Source organism: Oryzias latipes, chromosome 18 (assembly GCF_002234675.1).
Source record: "Oryzias latipes chromosome 18, ASM223467v1".
Lineage (NCBI taxonomy): Eukaryota > Metazoa > Chordata > Actinopteri > Beloniformes > Adrianichthyidae > Oryzias > Oryzias latipes.
In genome coordinates, this window is record NC_019876.2 from 5,706,469 (window position 1) to 5,727,228 (window position 20,760).

The 20,760-nt window shown below is 40.2% G+C and overlaps 1 protein-coding gene across 1 annotated transcript; it reads right to left on the reverse strand.

The window, feature by feature from the left end:
• Positions 1–519: 519 nt before the first annotated feature.
• Positions 520–16,452, reverse strand: LOC101157251 (acetylcholine receptor subunit beta). The gene is made up of 11 exons (XM_004079715.4): positions 16,260–16,452; positions 14,576–14,709; positions 12,364–12,408; positions 12,113–12,222; positions 10,800–10,908; positions 10,588–10,732; positions 9,719–9,904; positions 9,214–9,437; positions 5,291–5,466; positions 1,489–1,636; positions 520–1,410 (listed from the first exon to the last, which is right to left on the reverse strand). The coding sequence occupies exons 1-11, from the start codon at positions 16,318–16,320 to the stop codon at positions 1,252–1,254; spliced, it is 1,497 nt and encodes a 498-aa protein (XP_004079763.1). The 5' UTR covers positions 16,321–16,452; the 3' UTR covers positions 520–1,251.
• Between the last annotated feature and the right edge of the window lie 4,308 nt (positions 16,453–20,760).

Consider the following 20,760-nt stretch of genomic DNA (forward strand, 5'->3'; position numbering starts at 1 on the left):
TGTGTGACACGGCCTTGTGGCTGCATTTACGCTCTTCATCCAATGAAGACTCCTGCCGTGGTTGGACCTCTTGAGCTTCTTGGGCGCTGTGGCTTTGCTGGGTTTTCTTGGCAGGCATAATGTCAAACAATTGGTAAATTTGTAAATTGACAAGATTATAATGTGTGCTCAAAATCTGTGTTTGAAATGACTAGCGGTGCAGAATGGCCCGTTTTACATTTAATAAATACTTCATTTGGAAGGCCGCCGTCTGGAGACGGTTACACATCGTCCAATCAGAGCTGCTGCCGGCTGGCAAATGCGGCCGCCCCCGCCCAGCTGTCGCCTGACTTTGTTATGAAGTCATCCCTGCCTGACTGCTACCATCTACATTCATGACCTCGTCTTGATTTTTTAAAATTAATCGGCAGCGGCATAAAATCTTTCAGATTCTGCCTACGCTTCCTCATTGTGTGACGCCAGTTGTATTCGTGACCGTAGAATAGAGAGAAAGTCAGCAGGAAAGATGGGCAGAGGCTCTTAAACCTGTAAGACTACCGTTTAATACTTTTAAAAAAAGCTCCTTTACAACAATTTGCAAACCATTGTACCTACAAAGTAAAACAAAAGATTCAGAGAAACAGGAGAAATGTTTGTAATTAGACACAAAAAGAGCACATTTACTTCCACAAACCCTTGTTGGTGAATTCAATCCTCTGGTAGCTAAAGCGGGTCAAACATAAACTAATGTTTCAAAGTTTTAAATGGTTCTGTGGTCAGACAACTTTAAATGGGAAGTGTTTGTTGGTAATCAGGAAAGAAAAACAACAGACTTAGGCATAAAAACAGCTAAGCTTTGTTGTAGTAGAGTTTGGGCCGTCAAAGGATCTGCTCATAGTTCAAACCTTTCAGGGTTACTAAAGGGAATATTTTTTGCACAAAATCAAACACATTTATTGTCTAAAGGCTCCCATTATACCTTGTGCTGTCTTAGATGACACCCCCTTACGTTGACTTGTTCTCCTTACCATGACAAAGGTGGATAAAGGTGGAAAGATTTCATGTAATCCATGGACACCAGTGAAGATCACAAATCATTGAAGAAAAAAGGTTCAGAGCACTGTCTAGTGGGTCTAGATGACCCCACTCCCAACGTTAAAGTACCTAGGATAGCACAAGGGTTAACTGTGTACTGATAGTTCCTGTTGTTGAATTGTGTTCAGATTTCAAATCAAAGAAAGGTTCCAGCTTTTCTAGAGCTCTGGTTGGGAGCTAAAAAGAGCCCCACGGGGACTTGAAGGGGTCTTTGGGCGTATGGTTGAAGCTAGCGTCGATGAAGATGGCCAAAGTGCCCAGAGTGGTGAACACCACGAAGATCCAGAGGAACATGCGGTCCACCACCATGGCCACGAACTGCCAGTCCTCCTTTAGCTGCGGCCAGGAACACATCAGTGATGAAAAACAGTAAAAGAAAATGAGGGAAACAGATCAGGGCGGGGCTTTACTTACGGCTTCGTAGTCCTTCTCGGCCTGCAGAGCCTCTGCGATGTATGTGATGGCATCGATGGCCGTCTTTAGCTCATCAGGAAGAGCGAGGTAGGTGCTCGGACCATCGATGAACTTTCTCAGATCTGTGTACATCCCGTCTGAATGGAACCTGGAGTAACACACACACAGACCAATAACAGACAATCTTCAGAGCCCTGTGACCTTTAACCCCTCAATATCAGAGCTGTCGTGGCGAAACAATTGATACTTTATTGATCCCACAATGGGGAATTCTTCTCCGCATTTGACCCATGCTCACCATTGATATGGTAATTGTACCATTGTTTATCCCCCTCCGGGAATTGAACCCTGGATTCCTGCATGGTAGCCTCTCACCTTTCCAACGGAGCTACCCAGCCAACAAATGCTCTTTGATCTATTGTTAACTCTTCAACTGTTAACCCAATTATTGTAATTCCAATGGATTCAGATGCAGAAAAAAATATGTTTTTTCTGTTGTCTGATTTATGATGATGATGTAAACTACTGTAAAGTGCAGCATATCGAAGCAAAGCTGCTTTTCTGCCATTCAGAACCTGTTGAAATTACAGTAACGGCTACAGAGTTACGATAGTTTAAAGAAAGTCAACACTGCAACTCAAGCTCCAGTACTTATTTAGTAAAGCTCCAACGAAAAGTAAAATTAAGTCATGAAAGGGTTTGAATGAATGCTGTGAAGAGGATTTCATGTAATCCATGGACACCAGTGAAGATCACAAATCTTTGAAGAAAAAAGGTTTTGCGCACTGTCTTGTGGGGTCTAGATGACCCAACTCCCAATGTTAAAGTGCCTAGGATAGCACAAAGGTTAAATGAACTTTTTACATTTCTTTTGGGTTGGGTTGGGTAGTTGGAATTTATGTAAATCTCGCTATAGTTCGGATCGGCCTCCCAGGGGGTCTGATTCTTCCCCTAAAACCGTCTGTCGGGGCGTTGTGGTCCCACATCTGCTGACCCGCCCGCTGCGGTGAGGAAGCTGCCAGTGTGGACGTGTGAGTGTTTCTGTGTTGACTGGTTTCCTTGGTTACCGGCTCTGGCGGTGCCAGCAGCTGCGGACAGAAGTGCTACTGGCACCCTCATAACTCTGCTGTCACTCAGAAATGTTCACAGGACGGTTACAAAACTATAGGTCAACATGGGACACAATTTGATTCATTGTTGCTTTGACACAAAAACTGTTGGAATATAAACAGAAACAACATCAGTGGCATTTGTGTTGGGAACAAATAGCCATAGACGTACATACAGCAGACGGAGAACTCCTGGCATCAATCCTATGGATTCTGAATGGAGCAAAAATGAAATGGGACAAGCCAAAAATGATTCGAATATGAATATGGGAGACTAAGAAATAACTTTCTTCAGACACCAGCCTCCAGTGGTTGTTTGATGAACTGCAGCATTTGATACTTTTGCCTCAAATTTGGGAAATTTTGCAGCCCGAGATGTTAAAGTTATAATACAAGTTAAAGCCACAGGCGATGTTGAGTGGCCCACAAGCACTAACCGCCCCATCGCCCCCTTTCGACCTGCTCTCATTGGCTGAAAAATAAAACTAATCTATAACTGATTTGATTTTTTTAAGATATATTTTTATTTAAAATGAAAAAGAAAATTTTTGTTAAATATTTTTGAGAATTTTACAGTATAAAAAGCTCTATTTGAATGTGATGTTAGGTCGAGCTAAATAACAAAAATATCTCTGTAACCCTTGTGCTATCCTATGGGGTCCAGATGACCCCACCCTTACATTGACGTGTTATCCCTAATGTGACAAAGGTGGATAAAGGTGGAAAGGATTTCATGTAATCCATGGACACCAGTGAAGATCACAAATCATTGAAGAAAAAAGTTCAGCGAACTCTCTAGTGGGGTCTATATGACCCAACTCCCAACGTTAAAGTACCTAGGATAGCACAAGGGATAAAACAATATAAGTGAGGTATTTTGGAGCAATATACAGCCAAACAAGGTTAGATGAACAGATTTCAGTATAAATAAAATACAGTAAACTCAAAAAAACAATAAATTAAACACCAAAGAATTATACAGTTGAACGTTTAACATCAATTTAGAAGAACTGCATGCTTAAAGTTAACCAGCAGAGGGCGGTGTAGTGTGTGTGACTTTCCAGCAGCTGCTTGGTATTCATAGCATGAAGCAGCTGCTTTCTCTGCTGCTCCAGCGAGTGTGGCAGGTGAAAAGACCATGACCTGAAATACGTGCGCTTGCTTCAGGGAAGAAACTATTCAGCCTCACACAAACCTTCTTCTTCCTTCTGTTGTTTGGACCATCTCTTCATCAGAGGGCAGAAATAGACTTTTCGGGAGGTTGAGACTTAACCTGCGTCCGATCCAAGGAGACACGCTACTCATCAAATTGGTTGATCAAAGCATCCCCCCTTCTGCCTACAATCCAGGTAGTTAAGTGTGAGACTGGGAAAAACGTTCTTATTTCAGCAAAAAAATCCCTCTGTCCAGATGTTCTGTGCTGGTTTTCACATAGAAAACAATGAAAAAGCGGTTTAACACTGACACATTTTTGATCAAAATCAAGAGGCAGACACAAGTTTGAAACTTTTCATGTGGCAGGGGCGGAGCTACTGGGGGGCATGTGGGGAAGCTGTGTCATTATTGACAAAGATCAGATCTTTAAGCTTCTTTGAGCGTTAGTACTTTCACCTTCAGCTGAAAAAACTGCCTTTTTAATATAAGTCGCAATAATAAAACTATTAGAAATCTGTATTTTCGATCCTTTCATTTGTTATGGCTGTCCACTCTGCTGTTCTCATTAGTCAAAAGTCCTTTGCCCCCCCCTTCGGCCCCGCCCCATATAAAATCTTCTAGGTCCGCCCCAAGATTAGCTAGTTTAAATGACAAAAACTGAGGATTGACGCTAAATATAAAATTTTCTAGATTAGAGATTTACAAAGCCATTTGGCTTGATTTCTCATTGACCACAATCCAGCAAGAGCCATAAAATCTGAATACAACCTTTACAAAAAGTATGGTATTGTTACTGTTGATCGTGTCAACTGTTACTATGGTAAATGTATTTTTCTGTTGGTGCATCTAAACCCTAAATTTCAAATCTTGCCAACTAAGATGAAATCAGAACAAATTAAGGGGCCCATACAGTATGTTTTAAACAATAAGGTAGACTTAAAATGCTTTAATTTGTTCAAAAATAGATTGTTTGTTTTTGTTTTTACAATCTAATGCACCTTCAATGGCCTATATCATGCAAATTGAACATTTTGAGCTTTTAGGTGTAATATAATGTTAATTCCTCATAAAAACAACCCCAACGCGGTATTTTGATCCATTCATGCATTTCTGAGCAATCCTCTAAAACAGTGGTCCCCAACCACCGGGCCGCGGACCGGTACCGGGCCGCGGGACACTTGGCACCGGGACGCACAGAAGGAAAAAATAATTTCCATTTTATTGTTTTTTTCGAAAAAAAAATTTATTTTGAAAATTGACCGGATTCTCTCTGTTACATCCGTCACACTTAACGCACGTCAAAGTCGCGACACCAAACATCACGTGATACACCCCGCTAAAATTAAACCCAAACAACCAAAATGAGCAAAAAACAAACTTCTTTAGAAAGTTGCTTTGACAAGGGGAAACGGTCCAATGAAGGGACAGAAGAGGAACCTGGACCCGTTAAAAAAAGGGAAATCTGTCTTTAACAGGCAGCGGTAAACGTGCCAGCAACGGAAAAGCTCCAAAGCAGCAAAAAACAGAGACCCGCTCACCTGTTCGGTTTGGGGAACAAGATGGAGGAGTCGGGTTTGCGGATGAAGTATTCGTCTGCAGCTTTGCTGATGGCCATGACTTTCATCTCCCGGCGTGGAACACTCTCCAGGTACTGAAGGTTCTCTTGTTTTGGACGCCGCATGAACAGATATGGTGGCAGCATGTGGAGGAAGATCTGAGTGAAGAGAGGAGGTAAAACAGACAAGAGGGAACATTTTTATGATGAACTACTACTACATCATGAAACACATTGCCTAAATTGCTGCGTTAGATTTGATCAAGGATTAGATTGCGTCGATTCACGTTAATCCCGTCAACGGTCAAAGAGTTATGGAAGGTCAACAAGCGTGTATTATTTCATCTCTGATGATAAAGGGTTAACTAATACTAATGTACTGCATCTTTTCTGAAGGACAAGCTTAACTTTTGTTCTTAAAACTTCTTCTTTCTGCGCCTGTTCCTCAGAACTTTGACCTTTGGCGCCATCGTAGAGTTGCTTCACAAAAGTGTTTTTAAACAGAATACCCTAATAAATGTCGTCTTCACTAAAGGTCCTCTTTTTAACCGGAGCTATTGCAAGGGACACAAAATAACACACTCTTCGAACTACCAGAAATCTTCGACCGTTTGCGCAAATAACTTAGTTCCAAGAGATATTAAAGTTTAATCGGTACAAAGCTGCTTTTCTCTGCGTCCAAATCCATTGGCTTGCAAATGGATAAACACTTGTAAAGTATTGCACAACAGTGCATAGCTGCTTTTCTTACCTTAAGAATTCGTTGGAATTTTGTCAATTGCATAAACAGTTGTAGAGGAATAAGCTAAAGCTCCGGTGTTAAAGGATTAGTTTTGGCCTCCATTTGTTTGAATGAACAATGAACTGAAGACAAACTAAAAGTACTATGAAGTTTAACCAATGTCTTTCAATTTTCCACCTATACTACAATCGTAATGCTAATTCTTTTTAATGCAAACCTTCAGGCATGTTCATCCAGTTTTTAACGCAATACAAAGACAACTATTGTATCAGGGACAGTTTTCCATCTACCTCCTGCACTGAACCAAAGTACCGAAGGGGTAAACGTTCTTCCGCCTGCAAAGCACTGATTTATAGGACAGATGAAATATTATTGTTCTGTATTCGGTCATAACGGCTGAAAAAAACGAGTCCAAAGGTCAAATTTATCACTGAGATAACCTCTGAGAACAAACGACATGGGTGGAGAAACCTGGTCGGATGTCCTTGAACACCGCAAGCAACTCTGAGTAAAGAGAAAGAAGACGGAGATGAACTGGAACACCTCCAAGTCTGGCTGAGTGAAGCACAGAAATTCTGTTTGATACGTCCCAATAGGAATGAAATGATTGCTTTTTATGAATCTGTCAGACGGGATTTCTGCTGTTTCAGCGGCAGCTCCTTTTCAAAGGAATATCAAAGGATTGAGTGCACATGCCTGGGTCAAATATGACAGTAGATCAATATGATAACTGCTGTAAATGGCTACTTTATTTGTCCTTTGAAGTACATTACATTTTTCTCTACCTTGCAGGCAATAAAGATGTGGTGACAAATTTTACAATCCAAAAACAGATAGGATTATTTGTAGATAAGATTGGTTTTCTTTAAAAAAAGGTTTTTTTTTACTTAAAAGATCTGCACCTTTTTTAGTATTTTACTGTTCCAACTCCCTCAATGTGTTTTTATATTGCCACTATGTACATTTGCACATACAGCACAGATGAAAATTGGTCAGACTTGAATAAACGTATAAAATTTTCACAGATGTATTAAGAATGAACCACGTTTAAACCACAGAAGAAATAAACCACGCAAAGAACATCAACATAGGACATGAACCGTGTGTGATTATTGCGCTGTTTCTATGCAATTCTATAGTAATTCGTGCATCTATTACATAATTTTAATGTGCACCGTATACGCGACATAAAAGGTATACACCACACATGCATGAGAAGTTGTTAGACATATGTGTAAATGTTTTAAATATTAAGCTATCCATACATCACCACCAGTTGAATCTGGTTTAACTTTCAACACGTGTCAACGTGAGTAAACCAATGGTCTAAAAAACGTCCATAGCGAACGCGTGAATGGCAGAGTTTTATATGGGGAGGCCGAAACGTGCGTTTACAGTACATTTTCATTGAAAGTCGCTGCTTGAACATGTGTTGCAGAGGTCAATGTGAACGTAGCATCTGATGCAACTTGTCCTCTCTACAACCCTCCATGGACCCAGACAACCAAAGCCTGCAGAAGAGTGAGGGTGCATGTGACTAAGACTTTAGCTATGTCAAACTTAACAAATAACTAATCCATCAAACTACATCCGCTAACAATAAAGACAGAAAGATCGGGTTTATTTACATTAGGGTCATTTGTCTTTCATCTGAAAGCAATTTTCGCAACAATTTTTGCGAAGACATTGATTAAAAATGTATCTTTATTGATCCTATGTGGCATTCTGTGGATTCCCCACAGCATTGACTCATGATTGGCTGAAGATAACAGAGAGGAAACTGGCCCCCAGAGAGCCTCATTTCATTTACCAAGACATTGCTTCTTGACTGCAGCTGATATTGTGTTTTCATGTCACTGAGCTCCTCTCTGTTTGCTCAAGACTGAAAAACTCGCATCTCTTCGGATCAGTAGCTCTTTTAGCTGAACTGGCAAAAAATAAAAAAAAGGAGCACAAGGGGAAGCAGAAGGACGGAGACGGGGGAAGCAGCCGAGCGATAAGAGCTGAAAAATGTGTCTGTTGTGAAGCTGATATATTCTTTGATTTAATTTCAAATGAAAAAAATGTGAGTGCAGAAGTAAGTCTGTCCTGGTTTTGTCAATACTGCTTTTGCAAATGTAGGTGGCGGTTAAACGTAAATAGGATGCTGTGGATTTGGGGATGAACTTTTCTACTTTTACATCATCAGAATCAGATTATTTAAAATCCCTGTAATTTTACCTCTAAAAAAAGAAAATCTCAGATTCTACAAGTTCACTGTCAAACCAGGCGGTGACAGCAAACATCCTTTTGGTTTGTTTGTTCTAAAAACAACCTCCATCTAGTTTTTTTGTAGAACTGTTTTTGTATCCAGATTGACATTTTATTAGAACACATAATGTTATTTTTATTTATATCTGACGCAGCTTGTTGATATTGTGATCCTGTCCAATACACATTCACTCCGTTTCATCGCCACTTTGGCTTTCGGTAATTGTAGCTTGTATGATATTATAAAAGCAAGTGAGAAAAAAAAAAAAAAGTGTTTTCTTCATCTTCTCTTTAGGTCAAGCATGTCCAAAGTCCGGCCTCTGAGCCAAATGCTTTCAAAATTCTCCTAGCTCTGTTTTGTGTGAATTAGTCCACATATTACAGATATAAACAGCTATTTAATTAGAAGAAAAATCCATTTTGATCAGGTTTTAAAAATAACAATAACCTTCAAAGGCTAAACAGGATAAAGAGAAGATGCAGATGAGCTAAAAGCTGATGGGATGTGTGCAAAATATGCTAAAATTTTATAATGTTTCACTTTGTGGCTGTGCGATGAACTGGCAACCATTCCAGGGTGAACCCCCCCTTTGGTCAACAGTAGATAGGATAGGCTCCAGCAACCCCGTGACCCCAAAAGGGATACAGTTGGTGATATTTTGAAGGAAGCTTTGGAACAATCAATAAACCTGTGTGGAAAAGTTAAAGCACAGTGGTGAAGGGATCATGATGGGGGCTGGCTATGCAACCACAGGACCTGAACTACTGATTGTAGGGATTTTTTTGTTTTTATTTACAGATTTCTATGTTTGTGCCTATGTTTGTGATTTTTATGTTTTATGTTGTGCCTAAAGCGGTACAACTTTCGTGCTACACACTTCAACCTACAGTCACTTCACACTGTGGAGGCTGACCTTACGGATCCACATGGGCATCATGTGGGTGTTGGGCGAGCGGTGGTGCAGGTTGAGGACAACCACACTCAGGATGACAGAGCACGTGACCAGGATCATTGTGAACATGATGTACTTGACGATGATGGGAACGCCCAGTGAGGTCTCTGGGATTTTGTCCGCCAGCAGAAGCAGGAACACAGTAAGGGTGAGCAGGACATTAATGGAGAGACCCATCTTCTCACCTGCAGGAGGGAAACCACATCAAGTGACTTTGACTTCAAAACCAACAAGCAGTTTCTAAAACAAAGAAGTCACAAAATAACAAGTACAAAAGTAAATAGATAGATCGATAGATTGATAGATAGATAGATTGACAGACGGATGGACGTACTGTAAGTGGTAGTTTTATCTATTAATCTTTTATTCAAATTTCCTATTTAGCAGACCTTTTGGCAAATTTCATACCAAAACAATGCTAGAAAACCTGAAATAACATCTGTTAATATTTCTGTAAAGTGTGTACCTGCATCAGGAGGAAGGTAGAAGTTAAAGATGGCTATAATGGTGATGAGGATGCATGGGATGATGATGTTGATGATGTAGTACAGAGGCTTCCTCTCAATGATCAAGTAGAAGGTCATCTCCTCATAGAGGTCGTCTTTCATGATCTTTCTGCTCGGTTTGTGTCTGATGTGCCACTCTCCGCTTTCTTTAGAAACATTTGAAAGAATTGGAAAACCATTTAAAAAGTTGGTAACTGTCAACTGAAGGTTGGTGGTTGTGTCCCACAGCCCCATACATACGTTTTGTGCGAGATGAAAATTGGTCACACATGAATGTTCATGAAAAAATAAGAAAAGTTGTGGTTTGTACGTGAAATTTTCCCCAATGTATCAGAAACTAACCAAGTCAAAACCATGGAAGAAGTACAAATAAAAGTAGGGCATGAACGTGTATCAATTACAATCTTAATGTGATATGTGTAAAGTGTACGCAATATAAAAGTTAAACTTATGTGGTACATCCGTGGAAAGTCCATTCGACATACGTGGAGCGGTTGTGGATAGCCCCAAATTTACCCACAATTGCGTAAGATTTATGTAATAATTATGAATAAACTACGTAAATACACACAAATTCTGAAGAGACCAAAAATTTGAACGGCCGAAACCCTCTACATACCTCTACGCATGTTGACAGATGACGATCAAAAGTAACACGTGTGAATTACGTAAATCACGCATGTATAACCAAAGACAGAAATTTCAGTCATGGAAAATGCGTAAAATCTGTGTAGAGGCTGTGTGAGACAGTCTTAATACTCTATGAAAGTAGACATATATGGCATTTTAGGACACAGGAAGCAGAAAAGCTAGAGCTATCAATACCTACCGCTGAAGCCTTCATCCAATTGGATCTCCCGGATCTCCTTGCCCTTAGAGTCTAAAGCGTACTGTAGGTCGATCTCCGTAGAGTCGTAGGTGTATGAGCGGAACTGCATGGTGCAGTTCTGCCAGTCAAAGGGGAAGTATGTTACCTGGAAACAAAAGAGTCAGGCGTTAGCAAAACATAAAAATTCAACCACCTGCAGGATGCATGCCCACCTTGACTCCACAGGAGCTGAGGTACAGAGCAGGAGGCGTCCAGGTTATCCTGCCATCACTGTAGACCAGAACGTGGACGCGCAGCGCCACATCAAATACGCCGTCGTTACTGTACATAGAAGGCGGATTATCCATAGGTTCTTTAAGCTACTATAAAAAGCAAAAAGAAAATTCTAAATTTTGAGAAAATTCTCATTTGTCTTTATATTTCTGGGCTAATGTAAGTTGCATGCACTTTTTACGTACCGGGGATGTGCTCATTCGGTGTCCTTACACTACAATCTAGTCATGAGCAATGTGCATATACTAGTCCCTTACTGACCACGTGCAAACATCAAAAGCAAGCAAGTACACATGTAACCCTCGGTTAGCCACACAAGCTATACACTCTGAATGTCTAATTTCCTCATTTCTACCAGTCAAGTTGAAAGAAGTGAACACGCATTTATCACATGAACAGCACTCCCTACACGGTCCGCAGAAAAAACCTGTACGACGCGCTTGCTTCTAACCTACTTCACGCTTACATACCCTTGCGTGTTGCATACGTTTTCACAACAACGTGTTGAGTCCACCTGTAAGGACCGTTGTGACAAAGTCTAATCCATTTTCCCAATTCACTTCAATGCAAAATGCCCCAACTTCTCAGCATAGTTAAACAGTCTTAAACATTGGTTCAAACCATTTTTGAAAATGTAGATACATTCAACATCTAAAATATCTTCACTAGCGATACATTTGATAAAACAGAGGAATAGGAGCCTTGCCTTTTGATTGACAGGTGACTGTGGGCGTGTTCCTAGGACTGACAGATGTGTTTTGTGTCTAGTTGGTCGTTGTTTGGAAACAATATAAAGTCAATGAGCCTTTAGGTCACACAACCACAGGATTTGACATTTTTATTTATATGTCAAATTACATCTGTCCAATTCCGTACATTCTTTGGACCGTTCCCTACTACCAGATGTTTTTGTGAGTAATAGCCTTGACCACAGGTAATAAAAGCCCCAATGTTTGGCCCTTAATCGGTCGGTCTTTAGTTATAAAGACGTTATGATTATCATGGTCGCGTAAGTTTTACTTTATTTTAACTGGTTACTTTTGAACCGGTCCAGTCTATCTTTAAGGATGCCTTTGATACTTACAAATTCTTAAATACTTGACATTGTTGGACTATTTGTAGTCCAAACAGATGTCGTAATAGTGAGATTAGGACAAAGCAGTTAATCTGAGGAGCAAAGTATGGCAAAGAAACAAACAAACATACGGGCAGAAAACAGACCTGAATACAGATGTCATTCGCTGCTGCTTACTTATTAATGAGGACAATATCAGGAAGCCACACCTTCCCAGAGGGGACTCGCAACATCTTAATCCCATCATGCTGCTTGGGATTCCATGTCAGGCGGTAATCTGTCCATTCCTGTTTGAGATTAAAAAAAAGGAATTTTTAACGTTATGTCAAACGAAATGTAAACTGAAACAGCAAGACGGCGCTGATGAAAATAGATACATTTATTTCCTAGACAACAGCAGCGGCTGGATTATTTTAAAGTCAACCTACCAGGTTCATGACGACTGTTGTGCTCATTTCTTCATTTTTCATGTTCTGGAAAGAAACAAAAAGCTCAAATATTAAAAAAAAAACATTTAAATGTGTGTTTTTATTAACACATAATAATTAAGACTCAAATTACATCAGGATTACAGGATTCTTTGTGGAATGGATATTTAGAGGCAGAAAGTCTCATTTGTTGGTCATGTGTTACCACAATGCATTCTGGGATATTAACTGCTTGTGTCAGGAGGTGAGTCTTAGTATCCAAGGTTGTGTTCATACTAGGCCTGCACAGTATATCGCAAATTTATCGTTATCACGACATTTGTGCAATATGCATATCGCAAAAGACGGCGCAAATTGCAATAAATGATTACCTTAAATATGCTAAAAGAATCTTATGGCAGCTTAAAGTATTTAACGAATCAAATAAATCTATCTATGCATTGACCAATCAGATGGACGCCTTCACGTGTTGACCAATCAGATGGAGCCCTTTTATCTTAGATGCTCGTCTTCTATGGCAACGAGTGTCATTTAGGGTATAATTTTTAAACTGTTGCAATGAAAGGGGAATGATGTTTTTGGTTGTTTTTCTATTTGTTCACATACCAAGTTCTATCGTTATCGCAACCCGGATCATTAATATATATATCGCAAGTTTTCCTCATATCGACAGGCCTAGTTCATGCTAAAAGTTATTTTTGGGGGAATTACTTGTGTGGTCGTCTGTGCCCCTCGACGAATGACGAACGCAAAAAACACGTATGAATTACGTATTTCACTCATGTAAGACCAAAGTGTAATGCGTGGAAAATGTATGAAGTGGCTGTGTGTCATGGCCTTAAAGTCCTTTTTTCAGGAAACAAGAATTTTTTTTTACATTTTCCAGTCAAGGTTCTGCAGGAAAAAACACTCAGACTTTGGTTACCTCTAAAGGCATTATCCCGCTTATACCACGGTCACTTATGAAAGAAAGAAATATTAAATCAATAGTTAGTACTTTAGTCTTGTTATGGTTAAAATTGTGTTTAACAAAAAGCGGACTATTTAATACGTGGTGTGACGCATTGTCATGGTAACGGCTGTTTTGCCCACTCTGACCTCTTCTTAACATCAAAATAGTTCACCACTTCCTGCTTGATTTTGTCCATATAATGAAGCAAAACTATATTTCAATAAAACAAAGTCACGATAGCCACTTTTTTAAAGTTACATTTTAATCTTTTTCTTGTGCCATAATTTCACAAATTTAACAGAAAAATGCCTCAAAATCAGCCTTTTCGCAGCAATTTTTTACGTTAGAGTAAAAATGTATTAATATGATTATTCGTTACAGGTTATATTTATTTAATCGCATGAGAGCACTAGTTTATTACGTACTTAAATTATTTTTTATCAGACACTGGTTTGTTTTGTTTTGTAAAACGTACCGACATGTTTCGTCGACGACCCTGACGAAGGCGGAAGGTATTCCACCGAAACATGTCGGTTCGTTTTACAAAACAAAACAGACCAGTGTCAGATAAAAAATAATTTAAGTACGTATTTTAATTCATAGACACAATGAACCTCATTGAATCAGCACTAGTTTATGTATCAAAAAGAAAGAAGGAGGATAAAGTTGTTAAGTTAATGCTAAGTTTAGACCCTAACAGTAAATTTTAAGATTTACAGACAGACTCAACAAAGGCACAGGCTTGTTTTACGGCTTTGCCTGTGCGTTTGTGTTGAAGTTGAAACACATCCATATTGAATCGACTGCATCAGCAGACCTGAAGACGAACGAGGTAAACATCAAAAAAGCTGCACTCACTGGAGTTCTCATGATTGCAGACCTTGACGCGTCAGAAAGCAAGAGGCTGACTAGCAGATTTCTCCGCAGAGGCTGAGATGGAGGACCTGGAAGGCGTCTTTATCGCTGAAGTGTTGGAAACAAATTCCAAACGACACTCACAGGTGACATTTTGTGAACATTTTAGTGGGGGTTCCCCTTTTCCAACAGGGGAGAGTCACAAGGCCTGATTATTCTGCTCTGAATAGTGACAAACGTAACACCTTTAACACTGGAGCTGCCACCAAGTAAAACACTTTGGACTGCTGTACGTCTTCAACCGTTTACGCAACTAATGTAATTCCAACAGATTTGGCATTGTCTGACAGATGGACACAAGAACACCGTAAACAACCATAAAAAAAATGCGTTTGGCATCATCACCAGTCCAACAAACGAGGAGAGGATCATTCCCACGCGAACCACAACCCTCGATTCGGGAACATGAGCCGGACGGACCTTCAGGTTGTAGTCTGAGAAGAGACTCTTCATCAGAGCCTGTTCCACCTGAGCAGCACCTAAGAGACGAGACCAAACATAAAAAAATTTTCATGGTAAGAAAAAAAACTTGGTTGGTTTGCTACTTTTGGTTTGTTATTTTTGCCTTAAGCCTTCGTCACTTCTGTCTATACAGGTGAAAATGGGCTGTCTGTCTGAGAGCAAACCTGTATGGGACACCCAGGTGGCCCACAGGAAATAGCAAGGTCATAGACCGCTATAGGTGAGCATGTGGAGTAAAAATGTTCATGCACATTTTTGTCTACAGGCATGCTGCGGGAGACAGGTCGTAGCGAACACTGTTACAACACGCAAGGGTAAGTTAGCGTAAGGTAGGCGCGACACAGGTGGATTGTACGGACTTCTCATTTGCTGTGCATCCGGACTGAGTAAAGAAAACAGAGAATCAGTGCATTGTTTCTGTGGACATCCTATCGACACTTAGGTGTCACCTGCTCACCTGTGCGTCCGTGACTCGCAAGTAGTCAGTAAGAGGCTACCTTACTATTGACTATGCACCATTGACCTTTTCAGCAGTACGTCAGTGCGTACAACTTCTATTACAAATACTTCACGATACACTTACCCCACACTCAACAATGGTACGTCCCAATTTATGACGTCTTATGAGATGGGAAGTTTTAACCCTTGTGCTATCTTAGATGACCCCACCCTTACATTGACGTGTTCTCCCTACCATGACAAAGGTGGATAAAGGTGGAAAGATTTCATGTAATCCATGGACACCAGTGAAGATCACAAATCATTGAAGAAAAAAGGTGCAGTGCACTGTCTAGTGGGGTCTAGATGATCAACTCCCAATGTTAAAGTGCCTAGGATAGCACAAGGGTTACAACACAACTGTTCTCACCTTAAGATGCGGCCTGACCTGTCTACAACCCTCCAACCCAAACACCCACAGCAACCTCTACAAATCAACTCCTAGATATACATAGATATGTAACTAAAGGTCGTGTCACTCAGCCACTTAGTACATTTTGCGTATTTTCCACAAATTAAATTATGGTCTTTCGTATTACATGCCAGATACGTAATCCATAAGTATTTCTTGGGTTCGTCATTCGTCGATGTGCGCAGGTGTCCGTCGAGGGTTTTGGCCGACGGGTCTTTACGTACTTTATATGGAATTATTACTTAAATCTTACGAAATTGTGCGTAATTTTTGCAAGATGCCTATGCAAATTTGTGGCTTTCCATGACCGTACCACGTATGTCAAACAAACCTTTCATTCATGAACCGTCGATGTAAAACCTTGATATATACCGCGTATGCGGTGAACATATTAAAATGATGCATGTAAACAGCACAATAATCCAGCATGGTCCATGTGTTACGTTGATTTATGTGTTCTTCTTTTTATTTATTCGTGTGTCTTCCATTGTTTTAACGTAGTTCATTCGTGATGCATCTGTGGAAATGTCCACGAACAGACGTCAACTTCCACGTATGTTCACGTCTTACCAATTTTCCTCCATGCAATATGGCACAAAACATGCGTAGTGGCTGTGTGACACGGTCTTAAGGCCATACGGATAATTTTTGCCTTACCTCCTAAAGTGCTCAGGCCGTGAAGGCAACATGCCAACAAGAACACGTCCAGGTTCTTCATGTCAGCGTCCTGTTCTTCACTCGTATGCGGCCAACAGGAACAGAACACCGGTTTGTTTGGGTCCTTTTGTTGCCTGTCAGTCAAGACAGCCTGAACAACTGGTGCAAGCGCTCCAATTACCTCCAAGAGGGAGGGGGGCGTTGGGAGTTAACCTAAGTTTGGCCACGGTGGTTAATCACACTGACACAATATGAACAAACCAGAAATGTTCTTACAGTTTTTCTGGCTCACATGACCTTCTGTGGACAAAAACCCATTTGGGTTAATCTAGGTCAAACTTCTGTTTATGTATTGGATGTGTTGATGTCACCGTATCAGTCTAAGACATTGGATTGTTCATAAAGTCAACGATGTAAAAACATTTTGAGTCTCTTTAAGTCTTACATTTTAGTGAACCGATGAAATGGAAGTTTTTTCCCCTAATTTCTGGGATGAACATTTACTAACATTTATGTGAACAGATTTCTCAATAAGTGAAAAAACTCAAACTTTTGCCCGCATTCTGGTATTTTATCAGTTTTATCTTATGACTGTAATTGTTGTTACAACAATTATATTCAAAATAAGCCCACTTACTGGTAATTAGATGTCCTGAAGGAGATAAAAGGACAGTTGGAGAGACATAAATAAAAATGAACAGGTGGGGGCGGGACAGACGTAGAGAAGAGCGTATGGAGTGGCTTAGGTGTGAAAAAGAAGAGAGGGAAGAGGAGAAGGAATGAATAAAGAAGAAAATATTAAGATGAACTCTTATGTTACATTCACACCAGGCAGTGACGCAGGTTCAAGAAAACGTGTTTAGCATATGGGCTGTCGTTACCTGAGACTAGCGAATGATCGCTGTGCTGCCCCCTTCAGGAAAGCTGGCAGAGCATTGTTGTCCTGTCAGACTTACTGCAGAATCTCGCAGCACCAACGTACCTGCAGATCAGTTGTGTTGTTTGTCATCTTCTTTTTTAAACATTTTTTCTTCTTTCTTCTTCATGATCAATTTTTTAATGGTTGATATTTCCGTGGTTTGAAAAGGACGCCATTCATACCCCAATACCAAATCTGAGTCCCTGATTGGTCAAGGTTTGACCTGGTTTAACTTCCAATGTGTTTTGAATGGCTGTGATTTTACACGTAGAGCCCGGAAAAGGTCTTGAAAATGTGCTACTCAAGAATTTTGGACGCGGAAGCATTTTTATAGAGTTTTTATCCGAAGTGGTCGCTTGAACGCGCGTTGCCGAGGCGGTGTGTAGGTAGCCTAAAGGTTGATTTCCACTGGTCCATCTGCGATACGTCTCTGTTGACACAAAAAATTAAAATGTTTATTGATCAGTCGTACTGTTTACACCACCTCCATCATGTCTGCGTCTCAAGTCCTGTCCTCCATGACGCAACGCAAGCTTCACGCAGGAGTTCTATTTCCAGTCCTTCAATGTGTTAATATCTGAACTGTTAAAAGCTAGAGGAACAGGAAACAGGTGTGGGTTTCAAAATAAATGTTGAAGACACGGGCTGTGTCCGAATTACTCCCCTAACCACTAACTACTAAAACCCTATATAGTGCGGCACTATATAGTTCTCTATATAGTTCTCTGAATTTTCAAAGCAATTCGGACACCCGTGCTCACTAGTTTTCTCTTTCGGGTGTTTTCGAATGGCGCTTGGCACGAAAACAAAGTGGCGCATTACCGCCACCACCTGGTCTGGAGGGGAACTACTTCTATTTGACGCCGAGAATGACACCCATTTGTCAAAGTAAAAATATAATAAATATGAACATTTTATGAAGACTATTTATGAATCTGCTGTTTTCTGATCATGGAAAACGTGGCTGATTTATAAATAATAAGATTACAAACACATTGGTGTAGATTTTATGTATTTGCTGATAAATAAACCCTCATGTCATTAGTCCATGGCAATATTTATTTTTGTGCCGCTGAACGATTTACGGGCTCTTGCGAGGAGGCATTTTTTTTCTGTAGTTTTATCTTCTACCTTACTGAAAATAGCTTTATATATGAATCTGTCCGTGTTCCTGGCAATAATTCAACCGTTTTTCATGGGATCAAACCAAAAACGAGCAGATATGCAGCATCACAGGACAGCAAGGAGGAACAGACGTCTCAGAAGATTTCCTCTGGATGCCCCTGACCAGACATGAACAACCTGTGAGTTAAACTTAAAGTTTTTTTATTAGTTAAATTTAAGCATTTGTTACTAATTGTGCTCAAGGTTACACAGTCAGCTGGGTAAGACTTTTTAACATTATTTTTCAACACTGGATTATGAGTTGTATAGTCTAACTACATGAAACACTTGTGAGATCAAAGTTTAGTATTTTTTATTCAGAGTCAAACCATATCACTTGTTTTAAACAAAAATACTTTAATTTTTAAATATTTATATAAAAATCCAAAAACCCAGCCAAAAATAAACCCACGAGATTTTCCAGCATTTATAAATACGTCATAAACTAAAATTTAAGACATCAGAATAAAACGAAACATTAAAAAAAAATCAGATTTAATTTTCTCAATGAAATAATTATTTTTCTATTTTACAGGGTCTTCCACATCTCTACTGCTTTGCCAACATAAAGGTGTCTGTCGTGGCCCTTCACGCTGATGGTCAGTCCGACACAAGACCAGACCGGCAGACCCGCAGATCGGTTGACCCGCAGGACCATTGAGCATCTGGTGGAGCAGCTTCGGGTTCCTCACACTCTGGGGGGGTGTACAGGAGACTGAGGTCCTGGTGTTTCTTTTCTGGCTGGCGTGTGGCGCATCTTACGGCGTGGTAACCAGGGCCTTTGACATGCCACGGTGAGCGGCAGACCGCATCCTCCAGCTGACGAGCAGGGTCACCCAGCATCCAGTGGGAATGAACTGCCATTAGTCACCTCTGGTTTTTTAGCAGCTCGCTTGTTCTTGCACCTTCCAAAAGGTCGTGGGGAACACTGATGGCTGCCACATAAGAATAAAGGCCCTAAAAGAAAATGCAGCTTGTTATTTTAACAAGAAACTTTTTATTCCATTCAACTGCAGGCTGTATGTGACTCTAATACCAAATTTATAGATATTTTTGTTGGGAATCAAGGATCAGTCCACAGTTCACAGGTTCTACGTAAAAGCCCAATTTATGTAAATCAAACATTACCCACCTGAAGGATCCTTTTGGGTGATGGTGGGTATCCCTGCATTGCTCATCCCATCACGCTGCTGACACCCTATGGGAACCCATGAGGAATGCGGTTCAGGCCCGTTACAACCAGCACCACGCCAAGGAACACTCTGTGGTGGAGAGAGCATTTGGCATTATGAAGATGAGGAGGAGAGCAATACTTCTGGGGGAACTGGAAGTAAAACCAACCTTTGCAATGAAAATCATTGCCTGCAGTTCAGTTCTGCACAATCTGTGCATCAGCGAAGGGGACTGCTTGGAGCCACAGATGTTGAACCAGTAGGACCAGGAACCAGTAGGACGGGTAAAGTGGCGTTCGTCTGCGAGGACAAATCTCTGCTTTCCTTTTAGCTCCAACTGTGACACACATGACTCTAGAAGACCAGGATTATTGTTAAGATGTATAAAAATAAATGTTAACATATAAAACGAAAATGTAAATATGTACATTTGATATTTATATGAAAATTCTTTTGAGATTGTTAAAAATGGCTCAGATTTAAATAATGCATGTAAATAATTCATTTTTGTTCCTGCATTTATTAAACAAATTGCAAAAACAACGACGACGTTACATTTTGTGAACAATATTTTAAACTCAGGTAACCTTAACAGACTCTCCTGTCACTCTTTGTCCCTTCGTGCTCTTTCCTCCTCTCCTCTTTCAACAACAACCTTTACCCCAACATGACAACGATTACAGTTTAATGATAAATAAATACAAATCTGATCAAGTGTCTCTTACTCCCATCCGGCACGAGCTTGCCTGATAACAAACAGGCTATCTTTCTCCATCCACAGATGGATCAGATTTTCCTTATCCTCGTCAGTCCCTACATATATAAACACATTTAAAAAATGTGTTAATAACTTATTACTACGGTTAGAACTCACTCATTTTTTATATAATATCAACAGCGTTTGTTTTTAGCATTCGGCGCTAATTCGCGCTAGCGTTAGTTTTAGCATTACCGAAATTGATGAGCTTCAAAACAATATAGATAGTCGATTGAGGAATATAACACATTAAACACATCATCTTACGTATTTACAAATATATTTTACAACAGATACTTGATACTTTTAAATATACTTACATTTTTAAGTCCTCTTTCTTGCGCAACCGTCCGCCATCTTCGAATAATTCAAGCGCAGTGTATTGTGGGTCACACGCAATGCATTCTGGTATGAATGCAGTGCATTCTGGGCAATATTCGCCGATCGAGTGAGCATCGATCCACACTGGTTTTTCGTAGAGAATTCTGG